The following is a 16,134-nucleotide window of genomic DNA, read 5'->3' as shown; positions in this document are numbered from 1 at the left end:
CTAAACCACTGGCAACAAAAGTGAGTACACCCCTAAGTGGAAATGTCCAAATTGGGCCCAAAGTGTCAATATTTTGTGTGGCCACCATTATTTTCCAGCACGGCCTTAACCCTCTTGACCCTCTTGAGCATGGAGTTCACCAGAACTTCACAGGTTGCCACTGAAGTCCTCTTCCACTCCTACATGAAGACATCACAGAACTGGTGGATGTTAGAAACCTTACCCTCAGCTTATTTAGCAAGGCAATGGTCGTCTTGGAGGTGTGTTTGGGGTCCTTATCATGTTGGAATACTGCCCTGCGGCCCAGTCTCCAAAGGGAGGGGATCATGCTCTGCCCTGCTCTCAGCCCCAGTCCATGACACTCCCACCACCATGCTTCACTGTAGGTAAAACACACTTGGCTTTGTACTCCTCACCTGGTTGCCGCCATACACGCTTGACACCATCTGAACCAAATACGTTTATCTTGGTCTCATCAGACCACAAGACATGGTTCCAGTAATCCATGTCCTTAGTCTGCTTGTCTTCAGCAAACTGTTTGCAGGCTTTCTTGTGCATCATCTTTAGAAGAGCCATGCAGACCAATTTGATGCAGTAAGCGGCGTATGGTCTGAGCACTGAAAGGCTGACCCCCCACCCCTTTAACCTCTGCAGCAATGCTGGCAGTACTCATACGTCTATTTCCCAAAGACAACATCTGGATATGACGTTGTGAGTGGAACCTGTCCTGTTAAACCACTGTATGGTCTTGGCCACTGTGCTGCAGCTCAGTTTCAGGGTCTTGACAATCTTCTTATAGCGTAGGACATCTTTATGTAGAGCAACAATTCTTTTTTTTTAGATCCTCAGAGAGTTCTTAACCATGAGGTGCCATGTTGAATTTCCAGTGACCAGTATGCGAGAGTGAGAGCGATAACTAAGTTTAACACCCTTGCTCCCCATTCATAGCTGAAACCATGTAATCCTAACAGGTCACATGCCACCGGGGACGGAAAATAGCTAATTGGGCCCAATTTGGACATTTTCACTTAGGGGTGTACTCACTTTTGTTGCCAGTGGTTTAGACATTAATGGCTGTGCGTTGAGTTATTTTGAGGGAACAGCAAATTTACAATGTTATACAAGCTGTACACTCACTACTTTACATTGTAGCAAAGTGTCATTTCTTCAGTGTTGTCACATGAAAAGATAGAATAAAAAACAAAAATGTGAGGGATGTACTTACTTTTGTGAGATACTGTGTGTGTGTGTGTGTGTGTGTGTGTGTGTGTGTGTGTAATATATACACATATCTATATATATACACACACACACACACACACACACACACAGTGCTCAGAATAAATGAGTACACCCCTTTTGAAAAGTAAGATTTTAATCTATATATCTGAACACAAGAACAATTTCCAAAGTTTTGACAAAACTGAGTTTTATAGAACATTTGTTGAACTCGTTACATGAACTCGTTAATAATATAACTTGGATTACAAAATCTTCAGTTTTACTCAAATTAGTTGATGCAAAAATGAATACACCCCACAACAAAAACGACCACATCTAGTAATTTGTGTGACCTCCATGATTTGTAAGGACAGCACCAAGTCTTCTAGGCATGGAATAAACACATTGGCGACATATTGCAACATCAATCTTTTTCCATTTCTCAAGAACAACCTCTTTTAGAGCCTGGATGCTGGACGGAGAGTGATGCTCAACTTGTTTCTTCAGAATTCCCCTGGGGTTCAAATCAGGAGACATACAGTATTTTGCCACTGAATCACTTTCACCCTGTTCTTCAGAAATGCAACAGTAGGCTTTGTCATGTCGGAAAAGTGCACAACGACCAAGGGCACAGAGTGATGGCAGCATCTTCTCTTTCAATATAGAGCAGTACATCTGTGAATTCATGATACCATCAATAAAATCCAGCTCCCTGATACCAGCAGCCCCACAGAGGGACACTGCCACCACCATGTTTCACTGTAGGCACCATGCATTTTTCTTTGTACTCCTCACCTTTGCGACACCAGACAGTTTTGAAGCCATTAGTTCCAAAAACATTTATCTTGGTCTTATTACTCCAGAGTACAGGGTCCAAGTAGTCTTCCTTTTCAGCATGGGTCCTGGCAAATTTTAGATGGGCTTTTTTGTGCATGGGCTTTAGGAGAGGTTTCCTTTATGGGCGACACCCATGCATGCCATTCCTCTGCATTGTGCTCCGTATTGTGTCACAGGAAACAATCACCCCAGTTCGGCTTACTACTTCTTTAGTTAACTGCAGTGAAGTTGCATGACGATTTTCAATAACCCTTCTTATCAGAAGACGCTCCTGTCAAGGTGTTGACTTCCGTAGACGGCCTGGACGTCTGTGAGATGGTTGCAGTTCCATCTTTGTTAAATTTTTGTATCACTTTTGCTACAGTATTCTGACTGACAAGTATAGCTTTGCTGATTATCTTGTAGCCTTTCCCTTTCTTGTGTAAAGAAATTTTGTTCTGTTTCAGGCCTTGTGATATTTCTTTTCCAATGTGGTGCCATTGCTGACAACATAAAATGGGAAGGGGTTTTCTTTAAGTAACACCCTTTTATAATCATTTGTCTGCTGGACACCTGTTTAATGAATAATTAGACTCGCCTGTAGTTGAATTCTTATTAATTAGGATTCTGTTGTCTAAAATTTAGCTTTGCTCCTAATGATGGCCATACACTATACGAACAATCATCCGAAATTCGATTATTTGGACTAGGGATCGACCGATCATGTCATTACAAGGAGCGGGAGGGGATGTGTGTCCCCCTCCCGCCACCTTCTGTGGCTCGCCCGGGTCTCCTGTCCCACCAATACTGATATGCATTTACCAAAATATCGGTATCGGCAACGAAAAACCGATAACGGTCGATCACTAATTTGGACAGTTGGTTTGTTTTTTTGCCAGTTAATGAGCACAAATCAATTGTGACATTTTTTGAGCCAAACAAGGACAGGTTTGGAAATTTTCTGCAGAACGATAAATTGAAAGATTATTGTGTTTCTCTTCCAAACTGTTTGCACTAGGTATATGTGAAAAAACGAAAAAAAAAAAAAAAATTGATTCATTTATATCCATTGAACGATTTATTGGTCAATACATGATGGCACAGTCGTCTGCTCTCACAGCCGAGTGTTCATTTTTCAAAAATGAGTTTGTATGATTTTTTCGTATAGTGTATGGCCAGCATCAGACTTTCATTGGGATTTATTCATTTTTGCAACATGGTCTTGAATGGATTTGTTAGGAAAAATACTTTTTTGTGTGTGCAAATTAACAAATCTTGGTTGCAATCAATAGGCCTACATTTGTGGGAGTATTTTGTGGGAGCACGTTTGAGATCTCCCCAGAGTGGCTCAATGATATTGAGGTCAGGAGACTGAGATGGGCACTCCAGAACCTTCACTTTATTCTGCTGTAGCCAATGACAGCTCGACTTGGCCCTGTGTTTAGAATCATTGTCATGTTGGAATGTCCAAGTACGTCCCATGCGCAGCTTCCGGGCTGATGAATGCAAATTTTCTTTCCAGTATTTTTTGATAACATACTGCATTCATCTTGCCATCAATTCTGACCAAATTTCCCATGCCTTTGTAGCTCACACATCCCCAAAACATCAGCGATCCACCTCCGTTTTTCACAGTAGGAATGGTGTACCTTTCATCATAGGCCTTGTTGACTCCTCTCCAAATGTAGCGTTTATGGTTGTGGCCAAAAAGCAAAATTTTGGTCTCCTCACTCCAAATGACTGTGTCAGGAGGTTTGAGGCTTGCCTCTGTGCTGTTTGGTGTATTTTAAGCTGGATACTTTGTGGCATTTGCGTAGTAATGGCTTTCTTCTGGTGACTCGACCATGCAGCCCATCTTTCTTCAAGTGCCTCCTTATTGTGCATCTTGAAACAGCCACACCACATATTTTCAGAGTCCTGTATTTCACCTGAAGTTATTTGTGGGGTTTTCTTTGCATCCCAAAAAATTTTCCTGGCAGTTGTGGCTGAAATTTTAGTTGGTCTACCTGACCGTGGTTTGGTTTCAACAGAACCCCTCATTTCCCACTTCTTGATTAGAGTTTGAACACTGCTGATTGTCATTCTCAATTCCTTTTATATCTTTTTATACCCCTTTCCTGTTTTATACAGTTCAACTACCTTTTCCCGCAGATCCTTTGACAATTCTTTTGCTTTCCCCATGACTCAGAATCCACAAATGTCAGTGCAGCACTGGATGAAAGATGCAAGGGTCTGTCAGGAGTCCAGAAACTCATTGAAATTTTATACACACACACAAACACACTAATTACAAGCAAACAGATTACAGGTGAGGATGGTTACCCCTTTGTGTCAACTTGTGTGCATTTTATCAGGCCAAAATCACCAGGGTATGTAAACTTTTGATCAGGGTAATTTGGGTTGTTTCTGTTGTCATTATGATTTAAAAAGAGTAAACACAGTTGATTGATAATAAATGGCTTCAGCTAAACACTAACCCTGAGTGAAAAAAGTTTTTGGGTTATCATTCATATTCTTGGAAAAATTGCCAGGAAATCATAAATTCTGCTAGGGTATGTAAACTTATGAGCACAACCGTGTGTGTATTTATATATATATATATATATTATATATATGCAGTCCTTCTTTTCAGCGGGAACGCGGGGGAACGCAGTTCCGGCACCTCCAGCACTGAATGTATGTAATGGCAAGGAGTGCTGGGTTGTGCTACACTGTCTATTGATGCTGGCTGCTGCGGAACCTATTGTTGCTGGAGGGGATCTATTCCTGCAGGAGGATTTATTGCTGCTGGGGAGATCTGGTGTGGCTGCTGGGGGATCTATTGTCTCTGGAAGAGATCTCGTTTTGCAGGGGGGGTCTATTGTTGCTCGGGTGGGTCTTATGTTGCTGAGGGGTCAGTTGTTGCTGGGAGGCATCTACTGTTTAGGCAGTAGTCTATTGATGCTGGCTGCTGGGAGATCTGTTGTTGCTGCTGATGGCCCATTGTTTCTGGCTGGATCTATTGTTGCTGGGGGATCTATTGTTGTTGGCTGCATGGGATCTATTTTACTGCTTTTTTGTTAACATTAACAAATTCCATACAAATTACTTAGTACCACAAATTTTACTTTGTTCTGTATTTTCTAAAAGGGATGGTACAGGGAGGTGGGTAGTGGGTGGAACCAAGGAACGGTTCATGGAGGTAGGTAGGGGCGGAGGCAAGGGGTAAGTCCAAAAGAGGGAGTTCCTGCACCTATTCTCTGAGAAAAAAAGACCTGTGTATATATATATATATATATATATATATATATACACACACGTATATACAATATGCACACATATACAGTATATACAATATGCACACAAACACACCAGCACTTTCATGGAAAAGTCAGCCTGGTCTAACACATTGTTGCTACCTCTCATCTCCTGGAATGCTAAATGTCTAGTGCCTCAGCAGCTCACAGACACCTGAAGTAATAATGCAGAAGAGGAGGAGGCTGTGCCTGTGTGTTTGTCAGCAGATAAAGAGTTGGGATTTTTAGCAGAGATTGTGGGAGATCTCAGACAATGTCCTTCTTCCAGTAGAAGCAGGCAGTGCAGTTGCCTTCAGACAAAAAAAAAAAAAAAGTATCTAATATCTTCTAAAGCACAGTAGCCCTGCTAGAGGGAGCACAGCCTCTCCTCCCTCCTTTGTGTATGGAGGGCACTGGGCATCTCCCACTAGGGTAAGCCACTGACTACATTGTGCTCAGCGCAGCTTACCTTCTTCTGGTAGGCTGAAATCTATCCTACACTGCAGGCTGTTGGTACCTCCTGTTGTAAATTGAAAGGCGCTGTAAGGAAGAGGGTGGGTACAGTGTTGTTCCGATTGGCTAAGAAGGCAGAGGTGGAGCAACTAAAGCCTCAGAATTTTTACAGACACTGCATGCTTGGCGACCCTGGTGACTTCCAGACTCCTATGTGTGGAAGACTTCTAGACATTGCATTCTATGTCTTAGCTCGTCCCACAAGGGCAATGGGACTTAACCTTCTGTTGTTTTAGATAAACATGTTTAAGAAATAAGTTAGTTTTATTTATATCAATGTGTGCTAACATTTTATTTTTAATTCCTCCTATGTATAACTTGAAACATACTCTGGGTTGATTTACTGAAACAGGAGAGTACAAAATCTAGTGCAGCTCTGCATAAAAACCAATCAGCTTCCAGTTTTTTTTTTTGTTTGTTTTTTTTCTGGTCAAAGCCTAATTGAACAAGATTAAGTTAGAAGCTGATTGGCTACCATACACAACTGTGCAAAAGTGTGCACTCTCCAATTTTTAGCAAATCAACCCCATTATATTTACACAAGAAGAGCCATATAATTCTATATGACAGGAAAAATAGCCTAGGCTATATACAGCGCTTAATTATTTATTATTTATATATTCATTTTTTGGGACAACTTTACTATTTTTCAAATGTCTAATTGATTTGTATTTTCACTATTTACTGTAAAGATAAGCTTTCAATATTGTTCACATATATTTGATTTATTTGAGGCAAGCGCTGTATATAGCCTAGGCTATTTTTCTGTCACCTACTTTTAAATTTACAGCTGCTGCCATACAATATTTATATATTTTTATAAATTACACATATTTATTTATTTTAAAAACCTTTTCCTAGGTGCGGGGAGATACACTAGTACAGTGTTATCTTTTCTTATATATATAATTCTATATGCAGGCTCTGTTTCTTTCTATTGCAGTGCAGTTTAAGTCTATAAGCCAGCCTACTCATTAAAAAAAAAAAAACAATACTACAAATCCCTGTATTATATACAGAAAATGAAGCACCAAGGTTGAAGAAAAACTGAATGTTGCATAAAAATTACTTAAACACTGGATTTTTGTGCTCACTAAAATACAATATACTTTTCTTTTAAAGTGGTTGTAAACCTCTCTTATGAAATCTGAACAAAGCACATACAGTATATCTGTAGCGTTTACGCATCTCTCTCCGAGCCTCTAGGCCCAGCCATACACGGTTCGAATTGAAACAGATTTGAACCGTTAATGGGCAGGCTGAATGTACCAAATTGATTGATCGATCAACTTGGTTACTACAAGCCTGCCTGATTCACTTGCTATAGCCACTAGTGAAAACTACTGTCTTCTCCCGTTGGGGACAGCTTCCCCCACCACCCCGCCAGGAAAAGACAATTGCACGGCAAGAGGGATTCCCTTGTCAACACTATCTGTGTTGATGAGGGAATCATGCAAATTTCTCTCCTGCAACCCATGGTTGCAAGAAAAACATTTGAACCGTCTATGGCTGGCCTAAGTGTCATTTTTCTCTGGTGCTTTGTTCCTCTGTTATCAGCATGAGTTACTTCTGAGACATTTTCTAGACACATGATACATTTGTGATGGGGAAGGAGCTCAACACGGAGCTTTCCTTTTTAGAACACAGCTCTGTATCCTTCCTTTGCTCCTGTTTGCTGTGTGGAGGGGGGGGTGTGTGCCTCCAATCAGCTCTCATACAGTGTTACTGCAGCTCTCCGCCCCCTCCTCTGGGATATTAACAGATGGAGAAGGATTTACCACGATTCTGGCTTTTTGAAGGGGTGTAGGGAAGAGAAGACCTCAGATAAACAAGTAAAACCTATGTAGGAGGATTTGTTTAATCTCTGTATATCACCTGAGGCCAATCACTTCACTGGGTATATGAGAGGGGTTACAACCATTTTAGGCATCTAGATGTAGTTAATAAAATTGTAATCAGTTTATTGAGCCTGGAAAGTACCAGCATCAGAAGCTACAAAGGTCACTAGCAAGCTGATCTGTATTGATGAGAAAAACGTACATCTATCAATTTCCACAATCAGGCAATCTTCTAAGTCCTCTGCATCAAAACTGCCAAACACTTCTGTATTTTTTATTGTATTTATTTGGCATCTGCTGTTGTACTTTTTCATGTGGGTACAGTTCTGCTGTTGGCCTAGAGAGGCTTTGAAGTGTATCTGTCTCTTTGAGGCAAAGGAGGTGCCCAAACTGTTTTTGTTGGTTAATATTGAAATGTTTTTAATTATCAGATGCAATTTATTCAGTTTTGCTCTCCATGACCCTAAGCCCTGTACACACAGGCCGAGTGTCGGGCGGCATTCAATATAAACCGGACAACATTCGGCCTGTGTGGTCTGCTGAGTCCCAATCAGCGCTCTCAGCCAATGGCTGAGAGTGCTGACCGGAGTGTTCTGGTGGCGGGGACATTCCCCTGTCAAAAACACAATAGAACAGCAGGGGAAACTAGCTGTACTAACATTGGATTGTTAGTACAGCAGCTCCGACCTGAGCTGTCAGGTTTTTTTTTTTTATTCACTGGGTTGAATGAAAAAAAAACTAGAAGTGTGTACTAGGCTTAAGGCTCCCTACATACCATTAAACGGTAGTAATGCACCCCAAAATGGCACCCCAATGCGGAGCATGACACCACACTGCTGGGCATTGTGGTGCACTGCATTGGATAAAAAGGTGCAGGTGCATTCATTTTGTCAGCTCTGGTGCTTTGAAAGCCCATTCAACCACTCTCAGGTTAATGTTAACATAATGGACTGGGGTGAATGCAGACTAAAGCCTCATACACACCATCAGATTATCGGACAAATCTTTGTCTATTTTTTGTTGCATGCTGGTCTCAAATCGAAAGTGAAGAGGTTACTTTCATACGAAAATTCTTGTACGACAGAATTCAACTTCAGAAGTGATATCATTTGTTGAATTATTTTGTATGTATTCTTTCATTTCAGAGCTTGCTTTTACGTTTTTTTTTCGGACGAAAACTGTACTAAACAAAATCGGACCTTGTGTTCACGTACGATAAAAATTTATAGCCTGCACTTTCAGCTTTTTTCGTACGAAAATTGGTAATTGGCTTTCGAAAGCACTGTACTAATGATCCGAAAATCGGCAGATCATTCATCGGACAAAATTTTACTTGCGATTTTCTTATCATGTGTATGGGCCTTAAGGGCTTGTTTCCTTTTTTGATAGCCTCTGAAAAGCTATATGTGGTGGATCACTTTTTAGAGAGTACTAAAGGAGTGGCTATATTGCCTTATAAATGCCTATTTTTTATTTATTTTTTTTTGACAGGGATTTTAAATAGGAATACTGCACCCCAACTGCAAGCCTAGCGCTTGGTTATGCAATCCCATACACTTGAATGGGTATCGTTTGGTAGTTGGTACTGTCCTTCAAACGTGACAGGGGTATAATTTTTGCTGTGGTGGCAAAGCATTGTGGCTTAACATGTGTACGACTTCACCTGGGTTACCGTGTTATTTTAACCACTTGAGCTCCGGAAGGTTTCTTCCCCTTCATGACCAGGCCATTTTTTGCTATTTAGAAATGCGCTATTTTAATTGGTAATTGCGTGGTCATGATATACTGTACCCAAACTAAATTTATCTAATTTGTTTCACACAAATAGAGCTTTCTTTTGGTGTTATTTGATCACCGCTGTTTTTTTTATTTTAGAAATGAAAAAAAAGACCAAAAATGTTGAAAAAAAAATAAAATATGTTGTACTTTCTGTTATAAAACATAGCCAATAAAAAAAATCTTTATAAATTTAGGCCAAGATGTATCCTGCTACATGTCTTTGGTAAAAAAAAAAAACAATAAGTGTATATTGATTGGTTTGCGTGAAAGGTATAGTTTCTACAAACTATAGTACATATATTGGAATATTGTGCTGTTTTTTTTGGCTAAAAATCTTTGTTCCTTCTTCCTGCTTTGCATGGTGAACAAACACAGAGATGGTTCCCTCTGTACAGAGCCCTGTGTTGTTTGTCAACACAGGGCTCTGGGCTATGATTGGACTCAACCGGTCCTGACCATGAATCATTGGCCAGGACCTGCTAACAAAATCCCGCTGTGTCTAATCACAGTGGGAGTCGGTGGGGGTGCATGCGCGTGTGCGCACCCTGTACACGGAAGAGACTAGCAATGTACAGGCATGTCGTTGTGCCTGCAGGAGCTACCCATCCGCAGTACAATGCGGGCGGGCAGTCCTGAAGATGTCAAGGTGGGTGGTCAGGAAGTGGTAAAATCATGGCTCAATAGCTTACTTTTACTGCTCCGTGACCACATCTATGAACAGGCTCTAATTTCTTTTTTAGGTAAACATGACTGCTAGGTTTGCTTAGTTTAGGAAGCTTGTTTAAGGTGATTGTAGCTCTGTTAGTGCACTATTGCAACAACACAATTGAGTACTGTCTATGATACCTTTTATTAGTTGCATTAAAAGCTACATTTTCAGGACAAGCTTTCTCAAAGGTCAAATAAGTACTGATCTGATTTGTGTCTTATGATTTTTCAGAGATTGCTGTGTTGCAAATTTTTTCTTAACATTTTACTGAAACTTTTGTGTAGAAGTATTGCTTGGATATGCCACGAAATTTAGTCTGAAGATCCTCTTAGTGCAAATAAAAAAAAAATAAAAAGTTTCAAAAGTATCAGGGACAACACTAAACTATGTTTAACTTTGAGAATGTATTATATTCAGAGTATCCATCTTTGTGGAAACAGTTCCTCAAGGCTCACAGTCCTTAGAAACCTTAAGGAGGATATTTACCTATCTGTAGGCAGGGAACAGACCGCCCAGTTACATTCCGTACGGACATGGCTCAAAAACCTCCAGATGTATGGCTATGTGATCACAATAATTTAACTGGAAGCTCTGCATTTATACTTCATGGGTCACTCTTCATCACTGCACTCAAACCAAGTCTCTTTCTCCACTTACTTTGGAGAGGTACAGCTAGATGCCGATTTGATTGCTACATAGTTTCTAGCCTTTTCCCTTGCTCAGCATCCACAATCTGTCCGTAGACAGTACTACACTGCTCCTCGGTTACTTGAATTTCCCTTCACAACTTAACAACAAACCCATGCTGTTCCTTCTACTTCACACTCTGCATCCACTGGTTACGCCCTTTTCTCATTGGCACATTTACAGGATCTTTTCTGGTGATATTTAATAAAGTGATGTCCAAAGAATTGGGTATGCAAAATAAAGACTGACAAACGTGGTCTTTCAACAAGCAAAGAAGTCAAACAGACTTCTTCTCTAAAGACAACAGTTGTTTTACACTTCTCTTTTCTATTACAATCTTCAGTGCACTCTTTCTTCCCTCTCCACCTCCTATTAATCTTATTAATCACAATAATGAATATATTAGTGTGACCATTATCTGTGTCTCCACCAGGAGGATCAACAAAACTCCCAGGAGATCACATTCATAAGTATCATATTCCTCTAGGGCTGGAATGTCCAGAATCCGGCCTGCATTGTGGAGTACATCTCACACACAGAGCAGAATTACATTGCTCCTTGTGTATCTGACATCAATTTACAACTATCAGATCCAAAACTGTAATTCCTTCTTCTGCTTAAGTTACCTTTTCCCATGATGTCTATTAATCTATATACAAACACACATGAAATTACACAGAAAAATAAGTTTACAAAGTGCCACAAGTTTTCTCAATTGCGGATTGTCAAGTGGGAGGTAGTTGACAAGGTGACTGAGCACATTTCAGATGGTTCATCAGGAACCAGCTGAAATTCAAACAGTGCATGGCTAAATTTAAGTTAAAGAAAGCCTCTAAGCAAACACGTCCTGAAATAATCTGAAATGTGCCTGTACACTGAATTGCCACACACGGGAAGTATGCAAAGTTACTTAGATAGGATAACAGCAGGAAAAAGACTTTTGACATTTTTCTGAATTTAATGGTTCTGGTTTAGTGACTCTGAATGTATTAAAGCCAGAATCCCCATTATACCAAGGGTACTGGCAGTCTGTGTTCACCTGCAGGCAGTTGCAGATAGCTAGTCTGCAACTAGGTGGCTGGGTGCCCATTTGGTGTCTGGTTTCAGCAGACAGTGTCATCAGGTGCTAGGCCCCTTTTAGTTAGAGCCCCTTGCAGTGATGTCATGGGTGAGGCAGTGAGCAGTAAAGGGAGAGACTATTCAAGGGAGATGGCTGCATATGCCTTCATATGTGACCGCTGCAGACCATCCATTAAATGTAATTGACCATGTATTGTCAAGTGACTTTGGAATGTATTTCGATGTGATGTGACTGTTATGACATTTCCTGAATACCATCAGTAAAGTGCAGCAGCCCTATTCATGTGTGGACTTTCCTTCCTCAGTATATGAAGGTCAACGACCTGAAATGTCGTGTGATGGCTTCTGACATGGAGTGGGGCACAGTGTTCCATCAAAGACAAGAGTGGAGCAGGGGCTTGTGCTCATGGTGCCATTATTGCCCAAAAGCAAAGCCCCACTTACACACTAATGGCATATTTTTCTAATGACAAGTTTAATAGAAGCTATGAGGTCATTTGCCTTAGCAATCCACTTAAAACTAAAAGAAACTGAAAGATCAGCTTGTACTTTCACTTTGGAACGTAGTTGAAGCACCCAGCATGCAGCCCGGGGCTACGTATTACTGTGGATAGCCAAAGCAGCATGTGCTTTTTTAAGGAACTAGCACCTGGAGCAAAGAGGGAGCCAGCATGATGATATCCAGGAGGCTTTTCACAGCGCCATTTTTTCCATGCAATCTATATAAACTATATCATACTATCATCCGGACTATCACTTACTTGGTAGATGAGTTAAAGTAACAAGCTGCATTTTCTGCAGATGTTCTCAGAACTTATATTTACATGGATATTCTGAGCCTGTTCATTCATACAACAGTTTATGAATGGCCAATAAAATATTTCCCAGAATTCTCTGCCTTAGGAGCAGCTGGCAGCCTTGAGGTTACAAAATTCTGTAGCTGTTTGCAAAGCATTCTTAGTTAATGGGTGACAGAAGATGTGAAATGTTTATTACATCGGATAACAGGTGATAACATGCCTTTTTGTCTGTTTTTTTTTCCAGTCCTCAGACGCAGATGAATGTTCATCTCGCAGTTCTCAAGAAGTAAGTTGACACTTTCTGTGAATTTCCTTACCCCCCTCCCCTTCCCCATCTATCAAAAAAGAGGAGTCACAGTAGCTTCCTTTGTGCTCTTCCACTGTATTAGGATGTAACCTACTAAAATATCCCCCATAGATTATCATTTATATTAATATTTTTCATATGATTCTGAATCATAGGTTTTCTCTGAAACATTTTGTGTTCCAGATTCTCCTCTTATGCTCTCCTTAAAATAAAAAGTAGGAAAATCCTGCAGGGATGGTGGCAGAGACCCTTATAAACAACAGCATCAGGTGTGCAGACCCAGAAACTCAGCACAGAGAGAGAAAAGATAGAAAAAAAAATGTCAGGGGGTTTTCACCTGCCAATAGCCATCAAACACTGAAATATCATTAGTTTAGTTTTAATCACCCTTTGTCAAAATTATTGTTTTATTACACAGTACAGCTGGACTTTTGCCTTTTGGTTACCTTTTCAATTTTTTTTTCTCTTGAAGATAACTACTCTGATCAGTGGATGTGAGACCAAGACACAGAACGATAGTAAGTGGTGTATTTAATTGCAGTTAAAAAATTTAGAGAAATTTGAAGAAAAATTCCAAGCATGGATATTTTATACACATTTACCTTTGTCCAGTCTGAGCCAATGTAACTATGCATATACCATACCTGGTCAATGCCCTAGGAATCTGGAAATCAATGAAGTAGACACCACTACTCTAGTGAAATCACTGCCTCACCTCTCCACCTTGTTTAATAAGAGAAAGCTGTGTATCCATTCAGAAGATGCAAGGCATTCTCTAAATGACACCCATGCTGAGAGGCCGACCTCTAGTGCTCAGTATGCAGCAGGGCAGTAAGTCAGCGTGGCACCCAAAACAAGTTAAGATTCCTGTTGCAGCAGTGTCTTCTACAGTGATTTCCAGCTTCCAGGGGCATCGGCCAAACATAGTATATACATAATTAATGAAACAAAAAACTGCGCTTGGGTCTATTAAATATAAAACCGCTGCTGCACATATGCTGGATAAAACATAAAAACAGTATAAAATTGAAAAGCAGCGCTATAAAAAAAGTCCAGGTATAGGTAGGGTCCAGCTGATTGGTCTCCTTGAAGTGCCACCACCACAGGTCCCGCCCTGGTGGCACTTCAAGGTGACCAATCAGCTGGACACTACCTATACCTGGAATTTTTTTTATAGTGCTGCTTTTCAATGTTATATACATAATTACATTAGTCCAAGCCAGACCAACATAACTATGTATAAAATGTCCATATCTGCAGTTCTTTAGGTGTGTAATATATAATTCATAGCTCTGAATTATTTTTTAGAAATGTTAATCATTTGCCACGGTTCCTTTCATTCTAAGGAGGGTTCTCCATCTTCAATGGCATAAAATCATAACCCCATCTTTTAATTATCACACTGATTTTAATTCTGGTAAGTCAGTTTTGTGATATCCATATGTCTGCCACATTAATCAGCTAGGCAGGTCATGTATATTTCCATTGTCAACTTTAGCGCTTCGGTGTCACCTAAGTCTGTCCTTTATCCAAGGATTAAAGAGTTGACCACCAAAAAAACAGTACATTTGGACCATGAAGCAGTAAAATGATCTACAGTATGCAGTTTGGCATGTAAATCACAAGATTATATGAACAAAATTACAAATTGGGTAAACATACACAGTAGTTGATTTGTCTGGAGTCCTGCTTTGATCCTCTGTCTTGGTCAGCTCTCCAACAACTTTTCTCATGGAACTAATAAAAGTTGCATAAAGGCGTACAAAAGTCAGAAGAATAAAGTAAACTAAAAGAGAGATACCCCTTTAGGTTTGATTAACTTGAAAATGGAAAAGGTGTATGTGAATCTCTTAGTTTAAAGTAGTTGTAAACCCTTACATAAACCCACTGAAGTAGCTAGCCTCAAGTGATACGCAGGCCTGAAACAAATCCACCTACATACCTGTTTTATCTGTAACTCTCTCTCCTCTACAGTCATTTAAAGAACATAATTTACATAGCATTTCTGAGCTCCAGAAATCAGGGGGTGGAGTTCTGATGTCACATACTGCATAGCACAGAGCTGAGTTTAATCTTAGAACTAATTGGAGGGATTGAAACCCACACTCTTCACAGTCTCATAGGGAGTCATGCACATCTGAGTCTGTCAGACATCAGTTGTTTGCTGGGGAGGGTGTACTGTTTTCTGGGATTGTGTAGTGTCCGCATACTTTGTCAAAAGTCACTCATGCAGCCAGCAGAGGAATGAGAGAGGAGACAGAAATCGCAGTAGGTGCTTTGGATGGGGGCAATTACACACTATAGAATGATATGCTTTGTTAATTTTTCACATCTGAGGGTACAACCACATTAAAGGGTCAGTAAACTCTATTCAGAAGCTGTCCTAGATAAACTTAACTTGTTTTCTAACTGAATTTTTTCCCATAATGTATAAAGTCTGATTTCTTTTTTCTGGTCTGCATAGAGGATCAATCAAAACCACTAGAGAATGGAAGTGATCATGGGGAGACATCTAAAACAGAGGAAAACGTAAGAAGCCATTTTTTTCAGGCACAAAGCTGACACATTTGCACTGTTTCAACCTGGGACATTTCATACCCTGATACCTTTTCTGTTTTAAGCAAACTTTTTTTATCTGAAGATCCAGTTAAAAAAAACAAACATATGTTAATAAATGGTAATATCAGCGTATATATAAAAGTGCCATGTCTTTATTTTTGAATTTCAAAGTTGTAGAAAAAGATCTGTCTCTGTCCCAGGTTCCAACCTGAAGAAGCTACAAATTCGGGCTGACAATGTGTCTGCCTATAATAAAAAAAGCTTTTATTTTCATGTCAGATAATATAATGCAATCACTAGCAAATCCTACTATCTGCTGCCCTATTCAACACACAATGGATTTATAACTATCACTAAGAGGTACTTTTTGTGTAGAAATGCTGCAGGTAAAAAATCGTATACAAAAATGCTGAAGATTTTTGGTATTCATTGTCATTGCCTTTTAAAGACGAATCTTGACAGTTTCATGTCAAAATGGAAAATATAATATGCAACTAGGTACACAATCTACCTGCCCATGGTCCCTGTCTTTGTATCCTGATGTTGTTGA

At 40.0% G+C, this 16,134-nt stretch overlaps 1 protein-coding gene across 1 annotated transcript in view; it reads left to right on the top strand.

The window, feature by feature from the left end:
- CARD9 (caspase recruitment domain family member 9) overlaps positions 1 to 16,134 on the top strand; it is a 104,012-nt gene that overhangs the window by 80,350 nt on the left and 7,528 nt on the right. Inside the window, exons 10-12 of the mRNA XM_082264405.1 lie at positions 12,963 to 13,004; positions 13,498 to 13,547; positions 15,467 to 15,554. Of these exons, the coding sequence (XP_082120531.1) occupies positions 12,963 to 13,004; positions 13,498 to 13,547; positions 15,467 to 15,554 (180 nt within the window). The remainder of the gene's footprint in view (positions 1 to 12,962; positions 13,005 to 13,497; positions 13,548 to 15,466; positions 15,555 to 16,134) is intronic.

The sequence above is a fragment of the Pelophylax lessonae genome, assembly GCF_965119305.1.
Source record: "Pelophylax lessonae genome assembly, chromosome: 7".
Taxonomy (NCBI): Eukaryota; Metazoa; Chordata; class Amphibia; order Anura; family Ranidae; genus Pelophylax; species Pelophylax lessonae.
This window is presented reverse-complemented; position numbering and strand designations above follow the sequence as displayed.